Raw genomic sequence first — 24,694 nt, 5'->3', positions numbered from 1 at the left:
AAATAGATTATCACTTCTGAGAAGATGTAGAGGAAGGAAGAATAAATCTGGTATATGATAAAATCCGTTGATAAATGCCCATCGAGCCTTGTTTTTCGTTGCTCTTGATTGTTGCTAATGGACATACACGAAGCTTTACAGCCCCATACGGTTGCAACTCTACTTTGATAGGCTCACCGACTGGCTTGCTTGGGCCGGGCGGGAAGCCTTTATTCCATTGACCGTCATCGACTGGGTTCCAACTATCTTTCATCGAATATGCATCTGCTTTGATTGAGCTTGGGGCCTTACCATCGTCAAAGACAGGAAAAGCGAGAGGCGTGAAAACAGTTTTATTAGTTTTGTCTTGGAATTCTAGAGAATCAGTATCGATGGCAACTTTCCATGAATTAGGATCTTTCGGTAAGCGTGCATTATCTACTGCCTTGGGTTCTGTTGGATCCTTACGAATCTCTTTCAGGTCGTACTCTATCGGTAAAGCATATAATAAAGCCCCCTTTGAGATGTGGACAACGCCTTCTGGAGCTCCTGCTGCTTGTGTTACCTTAATCTTAGAAGAGAGGTGTATTCGTGCTTTGGAATCGCCAGCGGGAACAATGAACGAGAAAATGTGATCGTCATAATTTGTTCGTACCTCCTCAAGCTCTTCAGCATCTTTGGCAAAGCATACACCTCCTGACCAGGAAGGTACACGTACTCCGAATCGGAACTCTTTGTTTGCTTTGAACGTATAGCGAACCGTATTCTCGAAAGGATAATTTGTTTCTGCTGTCACTTTGACATTGTTGTCCTCGTTTAAGGTGATTTGACAGATGGAAGGGATCAAATAAACTTGCAGTAGCATCGCTTCATTACCGTTCGCAGCTTCTCGTTTGAGGAATGATCTACTGACAAATCTTGGTAAGCCTTGAGAATGATTTACCGTACAGCAAGGATAATTGGTCTCCAGCCCAAAAACATTGCTATCTTCACCAACGTCATTGAAGGGGTTTGTCTTAAATGGTTGACTTGTAAGTTGCATCTCTTGTTGAACATATTGTCTTCCCCACCAGTCACCCGTCATACAAGCAGGAAGACTGTTGAAAGCAAGTCGTTCAACTCGATCGGCGTATTCATTCTGACCAAAGATTGCATACATCAATGAAGCTGACCACATTAATTCAACGACCAAACAAGTTTCTGATCCTCTTTCAGGTGACAAGCCTGCCAAGTGTTCATCGGCTGAGAAATGTCCTGCTTCTTTTCCATGATATCTGTAGACGATTTCCCAGTCATGTTCCGCTTCATCCTTTTCTGCCTGATTGTTTGTTACACGCCACTGCAATGCAGCTTCTTTCAATGCCATTGCGGCATTGACACCATGAGAACGCATAGTTCGTTCACCTTGACCATCTTTGTTGAATATTCCTTCCGAGAAGAATGCTGGCCATCCTTTCCCTTCGAAATCACCCGCTAATTCATTCCCTTTTGTACGAATAAAGGTCATATCTTCCCACAACATCTTTTGAATGTTTTCTTCCCGTGGGTGGTTCTCAAAGAGCCACTGTAAGATAAATGTATACTCCGCCGTACGTACACATCCCCATCTTTCTAAACCGGTAGCTTCATTGTCCGTTGACCGCAGGGATTCATGCGTAGCAACCACAAATTTGTAGATGAAATCTACAATTTGACTTGCTTTCTCAGGTACAGCTTCAGCATAATGCATTGCGCCAATTAAGACTGGCCATCGTGGCCAAAGAATCTTTGGTTCAGGACCAAACCAACCGGATTGATCTTGATCATTGATCATATAAGTCAAAGTATCATCAACCCAATTTCGTAAACTTTCAGGTGCATTTGTTGTAAAGACTGCTGCAACTGCTGCTTGGAAATAATAGGGTTGTGATTCATTCAAGGATGAATAAGTCGTATTACCTCCTGTAAACGTTCCATCTTGCACCATTGCATAGAATTCTTGTTGTTGACCTGCCAATGCCGCCAAGGAAGCCTGTAATTGTGCATCAATCCATCCTGCTGATTTAATGCTTCCCATAGGAAGTTCACGAAAAGCTGGCGGGACTAAGTTTTGACGGAAAGGTGAATCCATTTTCAGGCTGAATGTGATGATGGCGGATGCACAAGTTGTTCACACTACATCAATTCAATTATTGTACGTTCATGCATGCCATTTCTTCGGTCTGATTGCCAGCCAAATGAAGCTAAAAAAGGGGCACAGGTCACATGGATAGTATACAGAAGCTACAATTCGTGCAAGAGCCATTCACCGGCTTGACCCAAGTCCCAAAGCGCAATCCCGGCGCCGGGTTTATCGAGAATGACTTGTAATCTTTGTTTCATGGTATGTGCACTGGGGAAATAAGCTCGGAAATAACTTGCATTTGCCATTGGATTTTCATCAACATTTTTAGTGGGATTCTTTTTGGCCATATGTTCAATAATCGAAGGTGATAATTGATCAACGTAATCGAAATATTGTTCTTGACTTTTTTCGTCTAATCGGATTAGTGCTTTGTTGTGCTTTAATCGCGCTTCTAGATCACTATGCTTAAATGGTGCTCCAGCAAAACGCAACAAAGGAACAATGTTTGCAGTTTCACGATCTTTCTTGTCTGCCTTTTCTCTTGCTTTGGCTTGGGCATCAGCGTCATTGTCATCGGCCACCAAAGGTGATGCAGGTGGAAGACGGGGAACACTATCTTGCGCAATGATGGTGTTATCAAACCATGCGATAGGGTACGTATAGCCATACAATGGGAGCCCGACTAATAGACGTTCTGCCGCTCCCTCTGAATTATAAACAGAATCGACACCTGATCCAGACATGGAGAATTGTGGTCCTTCCATCACTTCTAGTTGGCCGGTCAATTGTTCCAGATTCTGTTCCAGAAACTCCAAAGGTGCATTTGGACCGGGTGTTCGAACGCCATCTTGAGCTAAGGCACTTCCATCAGGTAAAGCACTTCTATCGTAAACATCTCCGTATTGTACGCCTGCCAAGCCTGCATGATCGTACGTCATGACCATTGTATAGTCTGCAAGAGGTGACAATACTCGCATACCATGGATAGCAATCTTGTTTGATGTGGTAGCCTCTTCACCATGTTCGCCACGTAAAGCAGGAATGACAACAGTTAACGTTTTCTTCTCCGCATGAAGCTTTTCTCCGATCAATTTGATCAAAGGTTCGATTGCCCATACTGCCGCACATTCGAACACTGCACCATCATATCCATTATCCATCACCGAAAGATAGACATTTCTGGCCATCTGTTCCATCAATTCGTCATTTTGTAGCAATTCCAACAAATCTTCCGCAGTGAATTGATCCAATACATAACGTGGAGAAATGTTGACAGGTGGAAGTGGATTACCATTTCCATCTTTGCCAGGCTTTTGCATTCGCTTTATCCATTCATCGTCCTTTTTTCCTGTTGTTCCTCCGCCTACGTTGTAGTATGTCTTTCCGTCAACATGACCAGGATCGATTGTATGCCATGCAGGAGAGATGATGTCAAATTTTCCTCGGAATTCTTCAGCCAGGCTTATTCCGCGAGGATTCCATGGGGTAACATATGCCAATACTGTACGGCCGGATGTATGCCTTCTGATATGGTTCACCACAGTAGCATTCTCTCTGGGTTTGTTGGATTGAGCAAGGATCGTTGTTCTTGAAGGGTATGGTGAATATAGCGATTGTGACTGACAGAGTCCAATAAGGACACCAAAGCAAATCAAAATAATTGGCACTTGCCGATGTATCGAAATAATCATTGTTGAGCCCCTGCTGCGAAGGATGTCAAGATGTTGTGTAAGTTTAAGCAGTCTACTTTCGCGCACCCTCCTTCTTCCCGCTCAGGTTGCAAACTATCCGATCTTGATCGGGACATGTAGAATCGCAAAAGCGGCGTCTCCTTCATTTCAAGTGTAAATTGTGTCATCACACAGAGTGTCTCGCAATAATACTCACCTAATGATGTTGCGAGAGCGGATGTGGTAGTAAAGATGGATGTGTGTCGGTCCAATTCCCCCACAATGAATACACGCATGACAGCACTAGAGCACACACCCACACACACACACACACACACAACGGAAAGAAGAATCTGCTTAGCGCCGCGTGGAACACTTTTAAGGTTACTCACTCACACTCTCACACACACATACGGTTCAGGCTTAAGGCGGGTAATGCTACATACATCTTCATTCATATTATCAAAATGCATAACATACACTCAATCCATTCGCATCGGCGATCGCATACCAATCTTGCGGATATCCCGTTTCATCAGAAGCCTTCCAAAGTTGTTTAATAATTACCAAATTATCCATAATCGCTTGTTCCGTTCCTAATGCTTCTAAATATAAAATACATTTTTTTCTTTGTTCTTGCGTGATTGCAACAGTTGAGGCTAAAAACCAAACCATCCACATATCCCACGTTTCAGAAGGTGTAAGAGCAGTTGATAACATATCTGCTAACGATAAAATTTCTTGAAGAGCAGTTTGAATTTTAGCAGCAAGTGCACCTAAATTGAGAATTCTTTGATAAAATGAAATTAAAACTGCTTGTCGCCACATCTCATGAACGGCGATTGAACGAACAAAAGCTGCTCCGTCGTTGTTATTCTTTCGTATCAATCTCGCTTGACGGATCATGCATTCAACTTCTTCTATCCGGGCTTTCTTGTCGACATCGGATAACAGATTTTCGTGAATATCAGCGTCCAGATTGCAAATGTGCAATAAAGCTTCGATAATGTCACAAGACAAACAAGAAAGGAATTCGTACTCGTATAAAGGTCCTTTCTGTAAGTCTTGAGCCAAAACCTCGCTGTTCAATGCACTAAGGGAAACGGAATCAGTTGCAATACTTGAAGAAGGCGTACCACCATAAGCAGGCGAAGAAGTGAGAGAAACAGTCGGATTTGACGCCAGAACTGCACATCTCTTATGTCTCTTTGTTGCTGCTTCAAATATATCGATCACAAGTGTACTTTGCAACATCACACCCAAAATTGTTCCGCAATAACTGGTGTACCGCAGATAATGTGTACTGACACCTAATTCGGTCAATATCTTTCGAATTTCTTCCATATAAATAGAGCCAGCACGAGCACCATCCAGGCCAATGATCGTATAGCGTAAATTGAGCAAAGTGGCCAAACGTTCTGCCATTGAATCTTTACTGCCGGAACGTTCATATTCGTCTGCAGCGAATTGGTACCATTTATACGTCATACTTGTATGATCTTCAGCTGTTGCTTCACCTTGGCTAGATTCTTTTTTATTGCCTTGGGCATCTTCATGCTTTGTGGGAGGTAAAGTTGGAGTGCCTGTTGCGTCATCCTCCATTAATTGATGAATGAAACCCATTCCACAAGAAGGTCGATCCATATTTCTCTCCCTTTGCATGAGCATATGCAATGATAAGCAAGCAGATACTGATGCGGCTCTACATGCTTTTGATCGCCTTGAAAGTGTCAGAATGGCTCGCATAAGACCATCATCCTTTTCCGAGACAGAGATTGTGGATCTCCATACTTTCTCGTATAGAGGTTTATACTTTTCCAGCAGTTCGTCCAATTCATCTGATTCTACGATTCGATCATACTCTGCTCTTCCTGTAGGTGCGTCTATTCGTTTTGATGATGTTGAAGGTGCTGATGTGGCTGGTGTGGTGGCAGTCCAGGTGGACGATGTTGCCAATGAAGTATTTTGAGGTGAAACATTTGCATTTGCATTTGCAACATTTGGTTGATTATTGGCTAGCCAGATAGCATCTTGATAGATTGGATCGGATAAATGCGAGAATTCTTTAAAGAAATCGTTGAGCCATGCAGCATCTTGTAGGTCATTCAAAGGTTGAGCACCATTAGTTGATGTGGAAGTAATGGGTTGCTGTTGTAACTGCCCTTGAGGTAAAGATTGCAAGAATGCAGGTTGAGACTGAAGAGATGTAGAAGCTGGTGGTAATGTCTGATTGAGGCCTAGAGCTGAATCTGTATGAAGACTGCTGAAATTGATCGAGGGTTGAGAGGAAAACATACCAGGCGCTGGAGAAGGATTGTGAGATCGAGAAGACAAAGTGGCCACTTTCTTGTGAACAGGTCTTTGTAACGGAGTTTCATCTCCTTGTGGACTTGGAGGATGACAATCTAAGCCTTTTTGAAAGCATGAACTGCAAGCAAGTTTTCCACTTGGACGTAAATTGAAATCTTCCGGACATTTCTTCCTTCTTGATTTACACATTTGACAGCCATTTCTCGATCTCTTTTCTCCACCCCCACTATTTCTGCCACCACCTCTAAGACTTCCAGATGCTCCATTGTTGACTGGATTGATCAACCTGTGGCTGAGAATGCTATTCGCCATGCTGTTTATTGTCACTGCATTCCCTGGCACAGAAGGTGAGCGTTGAGTTGTATAAAAGGAAGGATTGTTGGTGAAGTTGGAAGATTTCAATTGTTTTTTGCAAATCTTCTTTTCGATTTTTTTCCCTTTTGCATGAAAAAGTTAAAAGTCTTCAACAAACCACCACATGCTTTTTCATGCAGGGCAAGGGAGTCACTCACTTAGTCGGGCTGTGTATGCATAGAAACACGCGGATAAACTCAAGCTGCAGTAATCAAAAGGGTGCGGCGGGCAGGCGTGGCTATTAATAGCGTCCACATGGCAATCCGCTTCCGGAGCGAAGATCGGAAGGTGATTTAACCGTTGAAGGTTTCACCATATCATGAATCATCGTAAAATTCAGTCTTATATAAGTTCGTCGTTCATGATGTGCAGTCAAAGGCGACGGATATACGCATCTGGTTAGCATTTTAACAAACTATGATGTGGTCTAGTGATCTTGATACAAACATATCATACTTCACCATAGATCAAAGTGATGGGAGATTGTGGTGCAATGTTAGGAAGTGACGGCAGATGACACTAATATTGACTAAGCTGGGGTCCAAGTAGGCAGCTTTAGTATACCAATTATCAAACCTGTGAGAAAGATTACCCCAGGAATAATGTATCATTGGCTCAAATTACCATCCCTAAATGGTCATCAAAAATATGTTATTCGGTATCTGAACATCTCGTCGTTATGAGAGCATTGCCAAGGAAAATGATGACGCAAGAACCGAAAACCACTTTCATCATGGTGTATGACTGACTGATAGATAGAAGCATGAAATATGTTTATCACCGCGGTTTTTCCGTTTGAATATAAAAAGCCACTTACGATTAAGAATGTTCATTAAACTCCGCTCTTTGGTTCGTACGAATCGACGAATGTCAATCAAGCGTTACGCAGCGCGCTTTATTCTCCGCGGACAATGCGAATAAGCCTTAGCTTGATAAGCTCAGCAGAATAATGCGAGACTACTTTAATCTTGGCTGACAGTAACAATAATAAGGCACGAATGAAATCATAGCCTATCGCCAAGCGAGGGGGCGTTGAAAAAAGGGGGGCAAGCTTTATACTCATTGCCAGAGCCCGTGATTTAATGCTACTCCGAGGAGTTAAGGACCGTTGTGAAAAATGTTGATGCTAGACGCGCGCTCTGCACAGGCTCGGCGACTTATATGGTTGTAAGATAATCTGCATGAAATCTTCTTTATGCCACGGACTTTGCGTGTTTCATGATTTCGCACGCGTCTTGTGCTTAATCCAATTAATTTTCGGCCCGCAAAAGTTTAGACGAAAAACTTGCAATACGCCCAGAGAGTAAAATCAGCCAAGATGACTGGTGTAATGCTGTATTTTAACTTTGATCATTTTAGATGAATAACAAACTTACTCCATGCAGAAGAAGGTCGGAACATCAGCGTACAAAATGTATAAGGTAAGGAAGGGAATCAGATCTGACTGTGTTCCTACCGCATAGAACATAGTCCGTGGAGATTATCCTCATGCGTCATTCACTTCAAGCAGTCAAGAAGAAGGGTATCCTGCATTGGAAATCAACTTTGTTTGTTTTGTTTTTTTTTTGGATCAATCCGTCATGCTCCTCTTGGGCTGCGCGCGCGAACAATCACAACATCGGGCCCATTTTCCGTACCTCCAAACTTTGCTGATCACTGCTTTGGAGGCAAAAGATATATAACAGCGTTCATTTCTGTCAATCTTCCCTTCTTGCTTCCCATCTTTCGTCTAACATTAACGCAAATTTCACCTTTTATTTGTGTTTTGGTGTGATCACCATACACGAGAACAAAAACACATCCTCGGCGTGTTTTCGGGGATAGACAATCATTTTGACGCATACATCCGTTCATTTATTGCGTTCGTCAAACAAAGATGTCTTTCCAACAAGAATCTCAAGCCCGTCTTGAGGCAACAGCCACAGGCGAACATGCTGCTGGCCATGATTCAGCAGCTCAACAAGTCGAAGAGATGGACAACCCACAAAAACAATCTCAAGGTGTTAATGTCGAACAAGCAAAACGTATCTTTGACGATATGGAATCTCAATTAAACGAAGAGGAAGGTAATGATGGTTCAGGTACATCTTCCAGTCTAGAAATGGCCGATTTGGAAAAGCAAGAAAGCAAACATGTTGGTCAATTCAACTTACGTGATTGGGTTGCCAATTTCCAAGAAGAATCTTACAAGGCAGGTTCAAAACGCAAACAATTGGGTGCAAGTTGGAATGAAGTGACTGTTTTGGGTACAAGTTCTATGGACTTGAAGGTACCAACAATTCCATCAATGGCTCTATTTGAAGTCATTGGACCAATCTTTGGTATTCTCAAAACATTCGGTATCAACTTGCCAAAGCAAAAGTCACGTAAATTGTTGACCGGTTTCACTGGTTCAGCCAAACCAGGAGAAATGGTTCTCGTTTTGGGTCGTCCAGGTGCCGGTTGCAGTACCTTCCTCAAAACGATTGCAAACAAACGCAACGGTTTCATTGGCGTTGAAGGTGATGTTCATTACGGTGGTATCGATGCAAAAGAGATGGACAAACGTTACATGGGTCAATTGATCTACTCTGAAGAAGATGACGTTCACAACGCCACCCTCACTGTCTCTCAAACCATCGATTTCGCCTTACGTGTAAAGGCAACATCCAAACTACTACCCGAACATTCCCGCAAGACTTACCGCAAACTGGTCCGTGATACCTTGTTGAAGATGTTCGATGTTGAACACACAAAGCACACCCTTGTCGGTAGCGCCACCGTTCGTGGTGTTTCCGGTGGTGAACGTAAGCGTGTCTCCATTATGGAAGTTCTCACAACAGGTGCCACCTTGATCGGTTGGGACAACACCAGTCGTGGTTTGGATGCAAGTACTGCTTTGGATTACGCAAAGAGTATGCGTATCTTGACAGATATCACCCAAACAACCATGTTTGTCTCCCTGTACCAAGCATCCGAGAGTATTTGGCAACAATTCGACAAGATCATGGTTATCAACGATGGTCACTGCGTCTACTTTGGTCCACGTACAGAAGCACGCGAATACTTCCACAGCCTCGGTTTCGGAGATCGTCCACGTCAAACATCTGCCGATTACGTTACCGGTATGACTGACAAATACGAACGTATCTTCCAAGAAGGTCGTGATGAGACAAACGTTCCATGCACACCTGAAGAACAAGAAGCTGCTTACAGAAAGAGTGATATTTACAAACGTGTTTTGGAAGAGAAGGAAGCCTACGACCTTGCCGTTAAAGAAGACCAAAAAGCCAACGCAATCGAATTCAAGGAAGCTGTTTCTGCTGAAAAGCACCCTGGTGTCCGTCACCGCAGTCAATACACCGTTCCATTCTGGGAACAAATTTGGGCATTGGTCTTACGTTCTATGCAAATGAAGGCTGGTGATAGATTTGACATTTTCATGTCTTACGTTACTGCAATCGTTTTGGCTCTTTTGGTTGGTGGTTTGTTCTTTGAGATGCCTAAAACTTCCGCTGGTATTTTCATTCGTGGTGGTGCACTTTTCATCATGTTATTGTTCTCTTCTTTGACCGCTTTCGCTGAAATGCCAACTCAAATGCTCGGTCGTCCAATCTTGGCTCGTCAAGCTGGTTATGCGTTCTATCGTCCTGCCGCTCAATTGATCGCCTCTTTGATCGCTGATATGCCTTTCGGTATCCCACGTTCAACTATTTTCGTCATTATCGTCTACTTTATGTCCGGTCTTCATCGTTCAGCAGGTGCTTTCTTCACTGCTTGGTTGATCGTTTTGGTGTCTTATTACGTGTTCCGTTGCTTGTTCACATTGTTCGGTGTCGTGACGCGTAACTTCTATACCGCAGCGCGTTTGGCCGCCATCGTGATGACAGTCTTGGTCTTGTGGGCCGGTTACGTTATTCCTCAATTCACCATGGCTCGTTGGTTGTTCTGGATCTGTTATATCAATCCAGTCTTTTACGCTTTCGAGGGTGTGATGATTAACGAATTCAAACGTACAATATTCACATGCGCTGACGCTCAAGTCATTCCTAGTGGTGGCAATTATCCGGCCGGAATTGGTGCAAATCAAGTCTGTACATTGGCCGGTTCCACTCCTGGTTCGCCACTCATCCCTGGTCAAGATTATCTCGATGCTAATTTCCGATACTACGAAAGTCATCTATGGCGCAATGTCGGTAAGTATACTTCCCCCTTCATCACGTATCTGATAACACATGCTAACATACGCTCTCTCTGCCATTGCACCAGGAATATTGTTTGCCTTCCTCGCGGGATTAACGGCTATTACCTGCTTCGTTGTGGAAGTTCAGGATCAAGGAGCATTTGCATCTGCCATGACCGTCAAGAAGCCGCCGTCAAAAGAAGAGAAGAAGCTGGATGATCGTCTTGCCGATCGTCGCTCAGGTGCTACAGAAATGACCGAAGCTAAATTGGAAGTGTTAGGACAAAATTTCACATGGCAAAACTTGAAATACACTGTGCCTGTCAAAGGAGGAAAGCGTTTGCTGCTCGATTCCGTTGATGGTTATGTCAAAAACGGCAGTCTTACCGCTTTGATGGGTGCATCCGGTGCAGGTAAAACTACACTTTTGGATGTTTTGGCAGATCGTAAAACGATTGGTGTTATTGAAGGTGATCGTCTTATCGAAGGTCGCAAGATTGATAACAGTTTCCAACGTCAATGTGGTTATGCAGAACAGCAAGATATTCACGAGCCAATGTGCAGTGTTCGTGAAGCTTTAAGATTCAGTGCTTACTTGCGTCAACCTTACGGAGTCCCCCAAGCTGAAAAGGATGCATACGTTGAAGATATCATCGAACTGCTTGAATTACACGACTTGGCTGATGCAATCATTGGTTACCCCGGTTTCGGATTAGGTGTTGGTGATCGCAAGCGTGTTACCATTGGTGTCGAATTGGCTGCTAAACCCGAAATGCTTTTGTTCTTGGATGAACCCACTTCCGGTCTTGATGGTCAATCCGCTTTCACAATCTGTCGTCTCTTACGTAAATTGGCTAACAACGGTCAAACTATCTTGTGCACAATCCATCAACCTAGCGCTTTGTTATTCGAAACCTTTGACCGCTTACTCTTATTGGAACGTGGTGGTAAGACTGTCTACTTTGGACCTGTCGGTAAGGACGGAAAGCACATTATCGACTACTTTGCTCAACGTGGCGCTCAATGCCCTCCAGGTATCAACATGGCCGAGTACATGTTGGATGCTATTGGTGCTGGTAGTCAACCTCGCGTTGGTGATCGTGATTGGGCTGATTGGTATTTGGACTCTGATTTGTACAAAGAAAACTTGCAAACAATTGCTCACCTTAATGAACAAGGAGTCAAGAAACCTGTTGCCGAAGGACGTAAGAGCCAATATGCTGCACCATGGAGTTACCAATTCACCGTCACTCTCAAACGTACTTTGCTCTCGACTTGGCGTCAACCCTCTTACCAATACACCCGTTTGGTTCAACATTTCGTCTTTGCTCTATTAACTGGCTTACTTTTCTTACAATTAAGTAATAGTTACGTCACATTGCAATACCGTATCTTCGCCATTTTCATGTTGGCCATTATTCCTGCAATCATCATGGCTCAAATCCAACCTTTCTGGATTCAATCTCGTTCGATTTGGATTCGTGAAGAAACGAGTAAGACGTTCGATGGTACTGTCTTTGCTGCAACCCAATTGATCTCTGAAGTCCCGTATGCACTCGTTTGTGCAACCTTCTTCTTCATTCCATTATATTACTTGGTTGGATTCAACAATGGATTAGTGGATGCAAGTGATTCTAATCGTGCCGGTGTATTCTGGGTGATTGTTTTCATTGTCGAATTATTCGCAATCACGCTAGGTTCGCTGATCTCCTCTTTCTGTGCAAACGCATATTTGGCAAGTCTATTCGTTCCTTTCTTGATCGTAATCATGTCTTTGACTTGTGGTGTCTTGTCACCGCCAAATCAAATGAGTAGTACGTTGTACTCGCAATTCTTTTACAACGTCAACCCCATTCGATTCGCCATTTCTACACTCGTTCCCGATGTTATGCACAATCTTCCCGTCCAATGTGCTGAATCAGAACTGACACGATTCACACCCCCAAGCGGCCAAACATGTCAAGAATGGGCTGGTGCTTATCTCTCTCGTGCTGGAGGATACTTGGCCGATCCCAACTCTACCACTTCTTGTGGTTACTGCCCAGTAAAGAATGGTGATGAATTCTACGCAGCATTCGGCATGAACTTTGACGAAAGAGGCAGAAATATCGGTGAGTACAGTCGCGCATTGAACAGTATCTTGATAGCACATGCTAACATCACTTCTTTCTCCAAAATTCACAGGAATCCTTATTGCCTTCACTGTATTCAACGCAATTGGAACGATCTTCTTCACCAAATACTTGCACTTCAGCAACCGCTGATCGCCATCAGCTGTCTTGGAGCGTCTTTTTGGAATCACAAAAATTTCTTTGTATATTTCTCGCACAAAGTGTGCTTATTACCCCACCTTTATATAAATATCGGATATGATTACTCCCCAATAGATCAAGTTTCTTCATTTCTGGTTTGAGCGTGTGAATGTTTGAGCGGTCTGTGTGAAAGCATGATCGTTGGATGATGTTGGCGGACAAAATATTAACGCGCCAATGACCGTCGGCTTTAAAAGCGGGAGTTTCGGAGATAAGGACCGCATCAGGCGTGGCTCCCGCCTAAGAAGCAGGAAGCCAGCGGGCGCAGCGCATGATTATAAACTGATAAGATAATTCATTCTATTGTCATCATCATCGAGTAAGATTGTCGGAAAGAATCAATCTCAAACTCGCCAAAGTATATTCTTAGAGCAGCAGTTGACGATCGGGGATCATACATTACAAATTCTGCAAATGTCAATACTAGAAAGGTCAAATTGTGTACACAAGGGGCTTCAAATTCATATATGAGTGGTGATGAACTTTGATTTTGCATAGTGTTCTTGTTAATAACAACCATCATATATCCAACTATGCGTGGCTTCTTAGTAGTATTGATCATTGCAACAATCGATCTTGCATTGGTACATTCAGCTTCTCGTCCAGCGTCACCTAACGGAGTGAATTTAAATGAGTGGTCAAAGCTTGTAGAAGTTCCAGCTGATCATAGTCCGTTGGAATATCCAACTTACTCGCAATCACGTCAAAAATTCCCATCAACTCGTCCAAAATCACCTCCAGCCAAACCTGTCAACTTAAAAGAATGGTCAAAACTTGTAGAAGTTCCCGCTGATCATCATCCGTTGGAATATCCGTCCTTGGATTCTCCAATTAAAGATCATGAGCGAGTACATGTTTTACACTTTCCAAGTACCAAATCAAACCCGAATTCACCTCCTGGTAAAATGAATGGTGTTGTTAAAAGCCCAAAGCGAAAAAGAGTTCTCGATACTGGTATTGTGGAAGCACGTGTTCCGACAAGAAGGGCACAATTGAAAGCAATGATTCAAGCCAAGACAGCAAAAGAAGAGCATTATACAGAGTTGGAAAACATCCGTAGTAGAGAACGTTTGAATAGACAGAAAAGTCGAAAGAATAGGTCTAAACGATTAAACGAAATTAAAGACCCGAAAGGGGCGTAAACAAACCTAGTCTGGCCTACTCTTGTTCCTACATTTCCTGTTTCTGTATTAGCACTACCAATACATCTTCACCTTTCGACATACTGTTTAGATAATTTTGTTTTGCAAATAGAAAGCGAAGAATTGTGAGAAGTTGGTATTCGGAAAAGAAGATCAGCTTAGAGTCCTTTCAGCAAATGGTATAGCCTCCTCGCTGAAATGCACCATCATTTAACTTTTATTTTATATATCATTTCCATCTTCGCTATCACAAATTCCCATTCTCCTATCCATTCAGATAACGAATTCGACTGGACATCGTTTCTAGTGGATTCTCCGGAAAACAATGTCAGCGGCCAAGAGCCAGTAGCTCAAGCATTTCATCCTATACAAGAAAACTCGAATACCCTTGGCACACAAAATCCGGAGCTTAATTTCAAGCCAAGCAAAAACAGAAAGATTCTTGATGCGCAAGCAAAGCTGAAGAAGAAGGAAACAGACCAGAGATGGTACAAGAAGTATATGAACAATATCAAGACAGATCCGGAAGCTATGAAAGCGTATAAAATGAAGCGTAAGAGTATGCTTTATACGAACAAAGCAGAAAAAATCACAAATCCCGTTGAGAAGGAAAACTACTTACGAAGGGTACGTGAAGTTGCTTCATACTCTAGAAAAAGGTATGCTCATCGTATGAAAGCCAAGACCGGCTTTGTAGATAAACAAAGTAAGCGATATCACGATAGTGCTTTAGCGATCAAAGCTGGAACTGCAACAGAAGAAGATATCAAGCGAGTGCAAGAAAGAAGACGAAGGTCAAGAGAAGCTTACCACAAGAAGAAGATCCGCAAAAATGCAGAGTAAGGAGTTTAATTAATTTCAACGGAAGCTCTATCAATACTTTCGGGGCGGTGAAAGTTTCAGTTGAAATCGTTGAATTGTTGTTAAAATGTTGTTGTACAGGTCCGTAGAATCAAAAGAATTTCTTCGTTGTTGACCACGATTCTGTAGTCAACCATGCTTATCATACGAATTCTTCTGGTTTTCTTCTTGATTTCGATAATTTGTGCTTCTGATGTATCCCAATCTGCTTCACCAACATCATCAAGCGAATGGAAGAAAAGTCAAGCTGAGACATCTTTACTGGCTGCGGAAACAGTGACCGTTGAACCACAAACTACCTCTCGAAGTCGAGCCAAGACACTATCAAACACCAAAAAAGCTATTAAAAGCCGAAGATACCGAGCGCAACTCAAGGGAGAAGATTTGCTTAAATATAAAGCACTGAGAAGAGAGTCTAATGTGAGAGCTTATCGAGCCCGAAAGCTTTTACGTGAAACAAATCCTGAAGAAATGGCTAAGTACAAAGAAGCAACAAAGGAAAGAGCCAAAAAATATGACTGGCGTAATAAAGCGAAAACCATACAAGATCCTGAAGAACGAGAGATCTATTTACAGAAACATAGGGCGGCAGAAAATTTCAGCCGTAGAGAGCGATATGCAAGGAAGTTGAAAAAAACAGGCGACGGTAAAAAAGCTGTAAAACAGCGACCTCGAGCAGGAGCAGCAAGTTTTACAAATGTTATTAAAGCGCAAAGCATGCATGAGGAGAACATATAAATAAGACGGAACCAGTCTTTAATGGAAAAATGTAAAGAAGAACGATGATCCAGGAGTTTTTTCAATTTCAATGGAAGCTCTATCAATATTTTCGGGGCGGCGAAAGTTTCAGTTGAAATCGTTGAATTGTTGTTAAAATGTTGTTTTATAGGTCCGTAGATTTAAAAGAATTTCTTCGTTGTTGACCATGATTCTGTGGTCAACTATGCTTATCATACGAATTCTTCTGGTTTTCTTCTTGATTTCGATAATTTGTGCTTCTGATGTATCCCAATCTGCTTCACCAACATCATCAAGTGAATGGAAATCATTTCTCAATCTTTCACCAGAGAAAAGTCAAGCTGAGACATCTCTACTGGCTGCGGAAACAGTGACCGTTGAACCACAAACTACCTCTCGAAGTCGAGCCAAGACACTATCAAACACCAAAAAAGCTATTAAAAGCCGAAGATACCGAGCGCAACTCAAGGGAGAAGATTTGCTTAAATATAAAGCACTGAGAAGAGAGTCTAATGTGAGAGCTTATCGAGCCCGAAAGCTTTTACGTGAAACAAATCCTGAAGAAATGGCTAAGTACAAAGAAGCAACAAAGGAAAGAGCAAAAAAATACAACTGGCGTAACAAAGCGAAAACCATACAAGATCCTGAAGAACGAGAGATTTATTTACGTAAACATAGGGCGGCAGAAAATCTCAGCCGTCGAAAACGTTATATTAGGAATCTAGAACAAACTGGTAAAGGCAACAACATATACGAGTGATTGAAAGCGCAAGAAAAACGACTTCAAGCAAGGATAGCAGGTCAAGCTGAACTTGCGAGAATAAGAAGCACACATGAGAAGAGCGTGTAAGCGATATAATCAGTCAAGATTGGAAACATGGAAAGAGCACTAACCCTCTATGATCCAGTAAACGGGTTCGCTCGGGGCAACGAGGCTTAAAACAAAATTTTGAAACTCTAGGAAAAATGACAAACTTTGCATACTCTGGAACGCTCGAAGGCTCTTGACATGTTTCCATCTTTACTCCTTCTATTGGTCATACTATCGTGCCCAAGAATATGTTACCACGTTATTTCTTGAGTGTGTTGCTACTATGCCTTTCATCGCAATGCATTCCATACGGATCTGAACCATCTTCGCCGGCATCATCGGAGTGGAAAGAATTTCTCAACTCCTCTCCGGAGCAGATCCACCCTGCTCACTCTGAAGCAACCCATGAGGCTCATCACAAGTTGCCACCGCCAGCTATTTCACAGTCACAACCGGCGGGAAAACAAGAAAAGAAATTATCACAACGTGCAAACGCCGTGAACTCTCGAAAACATCGCGAAAAGATGAAAAGAGAAAATTTGGAGGATTACAAAGAGAAAACAAGATTATCAAGTAGAAGGAGTTATAAAACGCGCATGCAAAGGATACGATCTGATCCGAAATCATATGAGGATCATTTGGCAGCCGAAAGAGAGAGATCGATAAAGTATCGTTATAAAGCAAAGGCAGAGCTAATAGAAGATCCGGTAAAAAGAGAAGAGTTTTTAAGAAAAGCGAAAGATGATGCTAATGCTAAAGCAAGGGTCAAGTATCAATTGAGAAAACTCTTCACAGGTCAGCCAGGTAAGTCTCAGCATCAATTACGCAAAGACAGAATTAAAGCAGGAACAGCTACGCAAGAAGATCACGAGAAAGTTAAAAAAGAATTGGAGAGAAGGCGTAATTGGGCACGTCAGAAATTGAAGGATCAGCAAAAAAGTGGTTGATAGGTTCGATTTGATCATACATGATATCATACAAAACATATAATCACTACACCCCATTCCAACCTAGTTCAGCCCGCACACCAAGGTGTGTTAACTGAGCATCTGGAGTATCCGCAACGTTGACTATCAATTTGCACGCTCTTGGTGCTTGGTTATCACGTAACCTTTCCAAACCTTTTCTGACTCCGGCTAAACCATCAGGAACGATTTCATACTTGACAGGATGCAGCTGTTTCTGTTGCATGAGCTTAGTCAAGTCTTGTAGAAGCTGTGTTGCAAATACATCATCCCCGTAGAAAGTTGTAGAAAAGCTGATCCGATGTACAATCACATCTTTTGAGCCTTTTTGAGGATTCTTTGGATCGCCTGCTAGACAAATCATCTGTGCAGGTGGAAGCGTGGACGAAGAAGTGCCGATGTTTGCTGCTAGATCATAGCTAAAGCCTGCCGTCTTGGAACCGACTGTATCCACAATAAACTGCAAACCGCCGTCATTCTCACATATTGAGCGTACCTTCTCTGCTATCTCCTCTTGAGGTAAGAAGCGGTCTATACAATGTGATACGCCAACTTGTGCGGAAGTTAGGTAGTCGATATTGGAAGACGAGGCAACAGCAATCACCCGCGAACCTGACAATCGCGCAAGTTGTGCTAAGAAGATACCTGTAATTGCACCGCCTCCATAAATAAGAACCCATGGACTGTTCTCTTGTGGCATAAACGAGGGTGAAGCAGATATTCGGTCTTTAGAAGAGGTTGCGACAGCTTCAACATTACCACCCGTTAGTTGTGATGCTCTAGGCCATCTGAAAAACCAAAAAGCAGAAATTGCTGCTGTTATCAAACCAGTTCCCAAAGTTGCAGCTTGTTCATCTTGTATTATGTCGGGAACCAAACCGATGTGAACTGCTTTTGCAACTGAGAAACCTTGATAAGCCCCTGAACGACGGTCACGAGAATCTGCACAAGTCCAAACACGTTGACCAGGTAAGAGGTGCTTGACATTTTTACCGACCTCTTTTACCACTCCACAAACATCCCTTCCTAACACCCAAGGTGATTGAGGTATACCAAAGTTATATAAAACGCTTTTATAATCTACCGGATTCAAACCAACACTTTTATGTTGAATTAAAACTTCATCTTCTTGTTCGATTGTTGGAATTGGCCAGTCTTGATGTAACTCAAAACTTCTTTCCCATCCTTGACATTTTGATCGGATAAGCAAACTAGCACTTGGCGAAGCAAGTTGGGAAGACGAGGGAGAGGGAGAGCGAGATGATTCTAAGGATGATTGCGAGGTGGACGATTGTTCACTTGTGGCTTCGATAGGAGAAGGTGAAAGTGTTGCAGATTTAGCTAGAGGTCTATCTTCCCAAGCGCCATCCAACACAGCATCTTCATCAGAAACGAGTAAGAATGAAAGAGCTTCTTGTCGTTCATGGTCAGACAAAGCCGAAAATCCGGACCGGACCGGTTGTGTTTGAACGGTTGCCATGGGACAGCAGGCGATAGAAATGGCAATGATGGTGATGAAGAAAAGAGTGCAATTCGATCGATCAAATCGCATTTCCGATTTCACGTGAGAATTGTCATTCCAAACCCACATCCATGAGCGAGGTCCGATTCTGCAAGCCAACGATAACGCAAGAATGAATGTCGGAAACGTCAGATAATATTTATCGTACGAAAGAAGGCACTAGAACAGTGTCGCGTTAAATTAATATCGTTAGCCTCCTTTCTTAGCCAACGGTTGGGATGGCGTGATCCGATAATATGACAAACGTCATTTAAAGCCATCATCTTCATTCGCACGGACATATGAGAATTAAGCAATATGATACCAGTAAAGAAGCATAATGGTACTACTATGCAGACAGGTTGAAGCATAAATAATGTCAGGTGGATCCGAACATGATGTTCTTCGTCACCATCTTATTCCCTCTCACTAATCATGGCTCCGACTGCCACTACAACAAACGGAAGCGCTCCTGCTAGCGTGAAGCCAGGATCAAACAGAATTCAACCTGATCCTGAACTAATTCAATATCCAACATTCGAATCCCGTCCAAAAACGAGGGAAGAATTCTTCCAGCGTGCTAAACAAGTTGCCGATTTATTACACCAAGATGAAGCCGTACGTGATCGTGGAAACGTAGTACCTTATAGACAAGTACAATTGCTGAAAGATGCAGGCTTGGTAACTTTACTCGGTCCTACTTCTGTCGGCGGTGGTGGCTTGCAGTGGCGTGAAGCATATCATGTTATTCGTTTAGTCGCCCAAGGTGATGGAAGCTTGGCCCAATTATTGGGATATCATTATTTATGGTTTTGGGCATCGGCTTTAGTGGGAACGGACGAGCAACGTAAACGAATCGATGAATGGATCACAAAGAATAACTATTTTATCGGAGGTGCAGTGAACCCTCGTGATTCAGATTTAATCGTCACTCAGCATCCAAGCGATCCTTCAAAATTGGTATGCAACGGAAAAAAGACATTCAGCACTGGAAGTAAGGTGAGCGATGTTACCATTTTGGAAGGTACTCTTGCTGGTCCAGATGGAATAGTTGCTCCTGATGCACCTCATATCTTTGCGCCCGTTTTAAGCAAACAGGCTGGCATTGTGTATGGTGATGAATGGGTTGATGTTTTGGGAATGCGTGGAACTCAATCAGGAGGAGTGACAATATCTCACGTTGAAGCACCTTGGTCAGATGCTTTAGGCTTCAATGAAAAGCATGAATTCGTTCCTTTGGGCCCATACAATACCCTTAACCTTCCTACCATTCAACTGGTGTTCACTTCTTTCTACCTGGGTATCACCCAAGGCGCTCTTTCCCGTGGCTTGGTATACACAAAAGCAAACACACGTGCATGGCCATTTGCAGGTGAGCCCGTTCAACGTGGAACTGATGAATTTTATATTCAAGAAGGTTATGGTACCTTACAAGCCCGCTTATGGGCAAGTGAAGCACAAATTGAAAAAGTGATCGAAGAAGCAAGTTCGATTTTACACGTAAAGGATCGTACGACAATTACTGCTGAACAACGAGCAAATTTTGCCGTTCATGTTGCTGCATCAAAAGTTGTGATTGCTGACGTTGGTTTGGATATCACTAATCGTGTATTTGAGCTACAAGGTGCAAGAAGTATTGCTGCCAAATATGGTTATGATGTTGCTTATCGGGATCTTCGTACGCATACTTTGCATGACCCAATTGCTCATAAACGTGCAGAAGTGGGACGATTTGCTCTTTTGGGTCCCAAAGAAGACGGTTGGCCAACCCCAACTTGGTATACTTAGATACATTCTGTCGTGATAAGCCACAATGTAGACATAAGTTATCATCTAATACAATTAATGAATGATGCATACAAAAAGCTATGTAATGTGAAAACGTCAATCAAGAGATTTAAGCAAATCTTCCTGTAGACTGTCTTTTAGCGTTTGTTTGTTCTATTGCGCAATTTTGACATTCGATGATGCGTTGAAGATACGCTAAGAACTCCGTCTTGCATTTGCAAAGACCGTTGAACAATAGGAATTTCAGCAAGTGATCTTCTTGGCACTCTGAAATTGTACATAAATCTAGCCGACACTTCCTAATCTTCCCCAGTTCTTCTCCCACCATTGTCATTCTTTTATCTTTCATCTCTCCTCCCTCTTCATCCAAAATGTCTTCACCTGCTCCGCCTCTTAGCCAAGGCGCTGGATATGGTGTTATTATCGGGCTCGGAGCATTTTTTGCTATCGTCGTCGTAGGTCTATCACAATCTTTACGAAAGTTTGGTGGATTGGCACAATCCTCAAGTGAATATTCCGTTGCATCTCGATCTTTGGGTGTCGGTTTAACAGCAGCCGGTGCGGTCAGTGCATGGTGTTGGTCAGTAACCCTACTATCTTCCGTCACAACTGCTTATCAACAAGGTTTAGCAGGTGCTTTGGTTTATGGAGGTGGTAATATGAGTCAAGTTGCTTTGTTCAGCTTGTTTGCCGTTCAATTGAAACGTAGAGCTCCGCATTTGCATACGCACTTGGAGTTGCTAAAAATCAGATATGGTACTTTAGGTCATTTGACATTCTTGTTCTTCGCTTTGGCTACGAATATCTTGGTCGTCAGTTCCATTTTAGTTGGCTCGGCAGCTTCAATCAATAGTATCACGGGAGTAAACGTTTATGCATCCCTATTCTTATTGCCAGTCGCTGTTGCTGCTTATACCCTACAAGGCGGTCTTCGTTCAACAATCTTGGCAGATTATCTTCACACGTTGGTCATCTTTATTATTCTTTTTGTCTTCTTCTTTGTTACTTATGCAACAGGGAAGGAGATCGGCTCACCATCAAGAATGTATGACCTATTAACATTGGCAGCAGAGCGCAATCCATCCTCAAATTATGCCGGAAGTTGGGTCACGGTCAAGAGTTTAGGATCAATCAAATTCGGTTGGCTTTCGTTTTTGGAATACACTGCAACTTTCATCAACGATGCTTCTGCACATCAAAAAGGTATTGCTGCAAATCCATCAGCAGCAGTACCAGGCTATATTATCGGATCGCTTTCTTGGTTTTCAATCCCATGGACTTTGGCCACAACGGCAGGTTTGGTAGCTTTGGCATTAGAGCAAACTTCACCACATTTTCCTACATATCCAAACCGAATGAGCGAAACAGAAGTTTCGGCAGGTTTAGCATTACCTTATGCAGCACAAGCACTTTTAGGTAAAGGTGGTAGCGCAGGTGTTTTATTGCTCATGTTTATGAGTTCAACAAGTGCAATTTCCGCTCAATTGATTGCCGTTTCGAGTATTTCGGGATATGATCTTTATTCTTCTTATATCAACACAAAAGCAACACCAAATCAAATTTTACGTGTTCAACAATGGGCTGTTGTTGGATTTGCTTTGTTCATGGCAGCTTTTGCAAGTTTATTGCATGGCGTAAATGTCGATTTGGGTTTCTTGTATAATATCGTCGGGGTTGCGAGTACCGGAAGTCTTCCTGCTTTAACATTCAGCTTCTTTGGTGATCGTTTGCCTACATGGGCAGTATTCCCTGGTATTTGGGTTGGATTTGGGGCTGGTTTGGCTGTTTGGTTCTCCCTTGCCAAGAGGTTGGTGGGAGAGATTTCATTGACCGCACTCAAGGATACAGAAGTGGATCTCTACGTTTATACAACTTGCATAGGTACTGGTATCTTGTTATGCACAATCGGTAGCCTGTTCACCCCACAATACTTCGATTGGTCATCTTTACGCAACCATCATCGTGGTGATACAACAGAAGAAAAAGAAGTAGCTGCGATCGAGAACGATGAACGATTCCAAGACAAATACTTGAAAAAGTGGTTGATTATCGCCGGTGTTTTAACAACGATCATTTTTGTGGTATTTATGTTGATCTGGCCATTGTCACTTTATCGTGATTACGTTTTCACAAAATCTTTCTTTACTGGTTGGATCGTCGTTTCGGGTATCTGGTCGTTCTTGGCATTCTTTGCTGTTGGTATCTATCCTCTGGTTGAAGGATTTCCAGCGATACGTTTGGTGTTCAAGGGTATTCTTGCATATTTGCAAGGTCAACGTGGAACGCCCGATCAGGATGCAGTCCTACAACACGATCATCAAGTTCAAGAAAAAGTATCACACATTGAGAACAATAAGCCTGCTTCAGACGGTAGCGAGTCACCAACGGACACACCCAACAGCGAGAATGGCTCTTCCAAAAAGATCACCGCTGCTTGAAAAGTGAAAGTTACTCTACTTAAGCCTTATAGACTATTGGGATTACGTGTAGATATTATGTGAGATATAAGCCATTGCTGAATGATGTTGGTGGTTGTGACGCTTAAATGCGTAAAATTGACCGTCATTATTTTTGTTTTTACGGCCTTATCAAAAGCGGGCACATCCGCCTATATCCGGTCTACGCCTTGCTATACGCAGTGCAAGCCACAGAAATGCTTAGCGCCGTACTTTGCATTTTTTGGCCCGCTTGATAATTTCGGGTTTAAGGAGCCCTTAACGCCGGTCTATTGTATGCTGTCAAAAGAAGCCAGCATTGCGTGACCATACATTTTCCTGACCAAAGTATTATCAGAAATGCCGTCGGAAAGGTATAAATAGACACCATTTGATCAAGTTGATGTCTAACAAATCCTCATCAATCGCAATCACTTCTACCGAATACACTTATCCCCAGCATACTACTCCTCAAAATGGTTTCAAACGTTTTCGTCACAGCTGCTACCAGTCAATTGGGTTCATTGACCGTTGAAGATTTATTGAAAGGATCAGAAAGCAAAGATATCCAAATCACAGTTGGTGTTCGTGATCCAGCAAAAGTTCCAAAAGAATGGACATCTGCAGGTGTAAAAGTTGTCAAAGCTGACTACACAGAGAATTCTGAACAATGGGCTAAAACATTACAAGGACAAGACAAGGTTCTTTTGATTTCTTCAAATACTGGAATTGGTGCAGAACGTGTTCAACAACACAAGAATGTGATTGATGGTGCTAAAAAGGCAGGAGTGAAAATCTTAGCTTACACGAGTATCCTCAATGCTGATCGCATCAAACTCATCTTAGCCCAAGATCATCAAGCAACAGAAGCATACCTCAAAACAGTTGGATTGCAGTATGTCCTCTTGCGTAATGGCTGGTACACGGAAAATGTCTTTCAATCAGCTGCTGGCTGGCCACATACCCATACACATTTCTCTGCTGCAGGTGATGCTAAGTTCTCATACGCTTCTCGTGCTGATTACGCAGCGGCGGCAGCAGCAGTCCTTCGACCTTCATTCAAGCCCACCAAAGTTGCATACGAACTTGGAGGTGATAAAGCATACACCTTGAGCGAATTCACAGCAATCGCATCAAAATCGTTAGGATACGAGCTTAAACATCAATCACTTCCAAAAGATGATTACGTTCAAGTCTTGACAAAGAACGGAATTCCTGAAGGATTTGCAAACATCTTTGCTGATGCAGATTATTATGCCGAAAAAGATCAAAGTTTGTATACTGAAAGTAAGGATTTGTCCATTTTGATCGGTCGTCCTACTGAACCAATTGAGGAATTCATTCCAAAGTACCTCAAGAAGTAGAGCTTTTCTCATTGTTTCCTGTATCCATCTCTTATTGACCCTTTAATAGATCTTGTCTTATTTGAAATTGTGTATGAGGTTTAGCTTGCTTTATCTTAAGCCTGCGTTCGGAAATGTTACCCCACGTTGATGACTCTAGCTCGGAAAACCGTTGGCTGATTTTAAGATTTGGTTCCTGACTCATGCGCATACAGTCTT

The 24,694-nt window shown here is 42.7% G+C and overlaps 11 protein-coding genes across 11 annotated transcripts; 8 read left to right on the top strand and 3 right to left on the bottom strand.

Moving 5' to 3' along the window:
* Positions 1-2: 2 nt before the first annotated feature.
* On the bottom strand, positions 3-2,421 carry FA14DRAFT_69547 (uncharacterized protein). The gene has a single exon (XM_025502713.1). The coding sequence runs from the start codon at positions 2,087-2,089 to the stop codon at positions 11-13; it is 2,079 nt and encodes a 692-aa protein (XP_025354461.1). The 5' UTR covers positions 2,090-2,421; the 3' UTR covers positions 3-10.
* On the bottom strand, positions 2,242-6,375 carry FA14DRAFT_185504 (uncharacterized protein; the record flags this gene model as incomplete). The annotated part of the gene is made up of 4 exons (XM_025501460.1): positions 2,242-3,787; positions 3,841-4,056; positions 4,168-4,175; positions 4,234-6,375. 4 exons carry the CDS (start codon positions 6,373-6,375, stop codon positions 2,242-2,244), a joined length of 3,912 nt encoding a protein of 1,303 aa, XP_025354460.1.
* A 1,515-nt stretch (positions 6,376-7,890) lies between these two features.
* FA14DRAFT_161658 (putative ATP-binding multidrug cassette transport protein) lies at positions 7,891-12,894 on the top strand. Its single transcript, XM_025499222.1, has 3 exons — positions 7,891-10,592; positions 10,666-12,690; positions 12,764-12,894. The coding sequence occupies exons 1-3, from the start codon at positions 8,294-8,296 to the stop codon at positions 12,841-12,843; spliced, it is 4,404 nt and encodes a 1,467-aa protein (XP_025354459.1). The 5' UTR covers positions 7,891-8,293; the 3' UTR covers positions 12,844-12,894.
* A 77-nt stretch (positions 12,895-12,971) lies between these two features.
* FA14DRAFT_173860 (uncharacterized protein) lies at positions 12,972-14,876 on the top strand (the record flags this gene model as incomplete). Its single annotated transcript, XM_025500503.1, has 2 exons — positions 12,972-13,950; positions 14,341-14,876. The coding sequence occupies exons 1-2, from the start codon at positions 13,425-13,427 to the stop codon at positions 14,874-14,876; spliced, it is 1,062 nt and encodes a 353-aa protein (XP_025354458.1). The 5' UTR covers positions 12,972-13,424.
* Positions 14,877-15,029: 153 nt separating this feature from the next.
* On the top strand, positions 15,030-15,632 carry FA14DRAFT_180782 (uncharacterized protein; the record flags this gene model as incomplete). The annotated part of the gene is made up of 1 exon (XM_025501037.1): positions 15,030-15,632. One exon carries the CDS (start codon positions 15,030-15,032, stop codon positions 15,630-15,632), a length of 603 nt encoding a protein of 200 aa, XP_025354457.1.
* Positions 15,633-15,819: 187 nt separating this feature from the next.
* FA14DRAFT_156818 (uncharacterized protein) lies at positions 15,820-16,392 on the top strand (the record flags this gene model as incomplete). Its single annotated transcript, XM_025497859.1, has 1 exon — positions 15,820-16,392. The coding sequence occupies one exon, from the start codon at positions 15,820-15,822 to the stop codon at positions 16,390-16,392; it is 573 nt and encodes a 190-aa protein (XP_025354456.1).
* A 147-nt stretch (positions 16,393-16,539) lies between these two features.
* FA14DRAFT_185500 (uncharacterized protein) lies at positions 16,540-17,390 on the top strand (the record flags this gene model as incomplete). The annotated part of the gene is made up of 1 exon (XM_025501459.1): positions 16,540-17,390. Exon 1 carries the CDS (start codon positions 16,692-16,694, stop codon positions 17,388-17,390), a length of 699 nt encoding a protein of 232 aa, XP_025354455.1. The 5' UTR covers positions 16,540-16,691.
* A 46-nt stretch (positions 17,391-17,436) lies between these two features.
* Positions 17,437-18,888, bottom strand: FA14DRAFT_124191 (uncharacterized protein; the record flags this gene model as incomplete). The annotated part of the gene is made up of 1 exon (XM_025496628.1): positions 17,437-18,888. The coding sequence occupies one exon, from the start codon at positions 18,886-18,888 to the stop codon at positions 17,437-17,439; it is 1,452 nt and encodes a 483-aa protein (XP_025354454.1).
* Positions 18,889-19,193: 305 nt separating this feature from the next.
* On the top strand, positions 19,194-20,767 carry FA14DRAFT_161657 (acyl-CoA dehydrogenase NM domain-like protein). Its single transcript, XM_025499221.1, has one exon. The coding sequence runs from the start codon at positions 19,345-19,347 to the stop codon at positions 20,695-20,697; it is 1,353 nt and encodes a 450-aa protein (XP_025354453.1). The 5' UTR covers positions 19,194-19,344; the 3' UTR covers positions 20,698-20,767.
* Positions 20,766-23,223, top strand: FA14DRAFT_161656 (putative DUR3-urea permease). The gene has a single exon (XM_025499220.1). The coding sequence runs from the start codon at positions 21,069-21,071 to the stop codon at positions 23,133-23,135; it is 2,067 nt and encodes a 688-aa protein (XP_025354452.1). The 5' UTR covers positions 20,766-21,068; the 3' UTR covers positions 23,136-23,223.
* Positions 23,224-23,480: 257 nt separating this feature from the next.
* FA14DRAFT_173856 (NmrA family protein) lies at positions 23,481-24,640 on the top strand. Its single transcript, XM_025500501.1, has one exon. The coding sequence runs from the start codon at positions 23,609-23,611 to the stop codon at positions 24,494-24,496; it is 888 nt and encodes a 295-aa protein (XP_025354451.1). The 5' UTR covers positions 23,481-23,608; the 3' UTR covers positions 24,497-24,640.
* The last annotated feature ends 54 nt before the right edge of the window (positions 24,641-24,694 follow it).

The sequence above is a fragment of the Meira miltonrushii genome, assembly GCF_003144205.1.
Source record: "Meira miltonrushii strain MCA 3882 unplaced genomic scaffold FA14scaffold_3, whole genome shotgun sequence".
Classification (NCBI taxonomy): domain Eukaryota; kingdom Fungi; phylum Basidiomycota; class Exobasidiomycetes; order Exobasidiales; family Brachybasidiaceae; genus Meira; species Meira miltonrushii.
The sequence above is the reverse complement of the archived record's forward strand: the minus strand, read 5'-3'. Positions and strand labels throughout refer to the sequence as shown.

What these genes read in the sequence shown, in the direction of transcription:
- FA14DRAFT_69547 (XM_025502713.1), bottom strand. Translation starts at nt 2,089, where the DNA reads ATGGATTCACCTTTCCGTCAAAACTTAGTCCCGCCAGCTTTTCGTGAA.
- FA14DRAFT_161657 (XM_025499221.1), top strand. Translation starts at nt 19,345, where the DNA reads ATGGCTCCGACTGCCACTACAACAAACGGAAGCGCTCCTGCTAGCGTG.
- FA14DRAFT_161656 (XM_025499220.1), top strand. Translation starts at nt 21,069, where the DNA reads ATGTCTTCACCTGCTCCGCCTCTTAGCCAAGGCGCTGGATATGGTGTT.
- FA14DRAFT_173856 (XM_025500501.1), top strand. Translation starts at nt 23,609, where the DNA reads ATGGTTTCAAACGTTTTCGTCACAGCTGCTACCAGTCAATTGGGTTCA.
- FA14DRAFT_161658 (XM_025499222.1), top strand. Translation starts at nt 8,294, where the DNA reads ATGTCTTTCCAACAAGAATCTCAAGCCCGTCTTGAGGCAACAGCCACA. An exon ending in TCATCTATGGCGCAATGTCG is followed by an intron (nt 10,593 to 10,665) that starts GTAAGTATACTT and finishes CCATTGCACCAG; the next exon opens with GAATATTGTTTGCCTTCCTC. An exon ending in CGAAAGAGGCAGAAATATCG is followed by an intron (nt 12,691 to 12,763) that starts GTGAGTACAGTC and finishes CAAAATTCACAG; the next exon opens with GAATCCTTATTGCCTTCACT.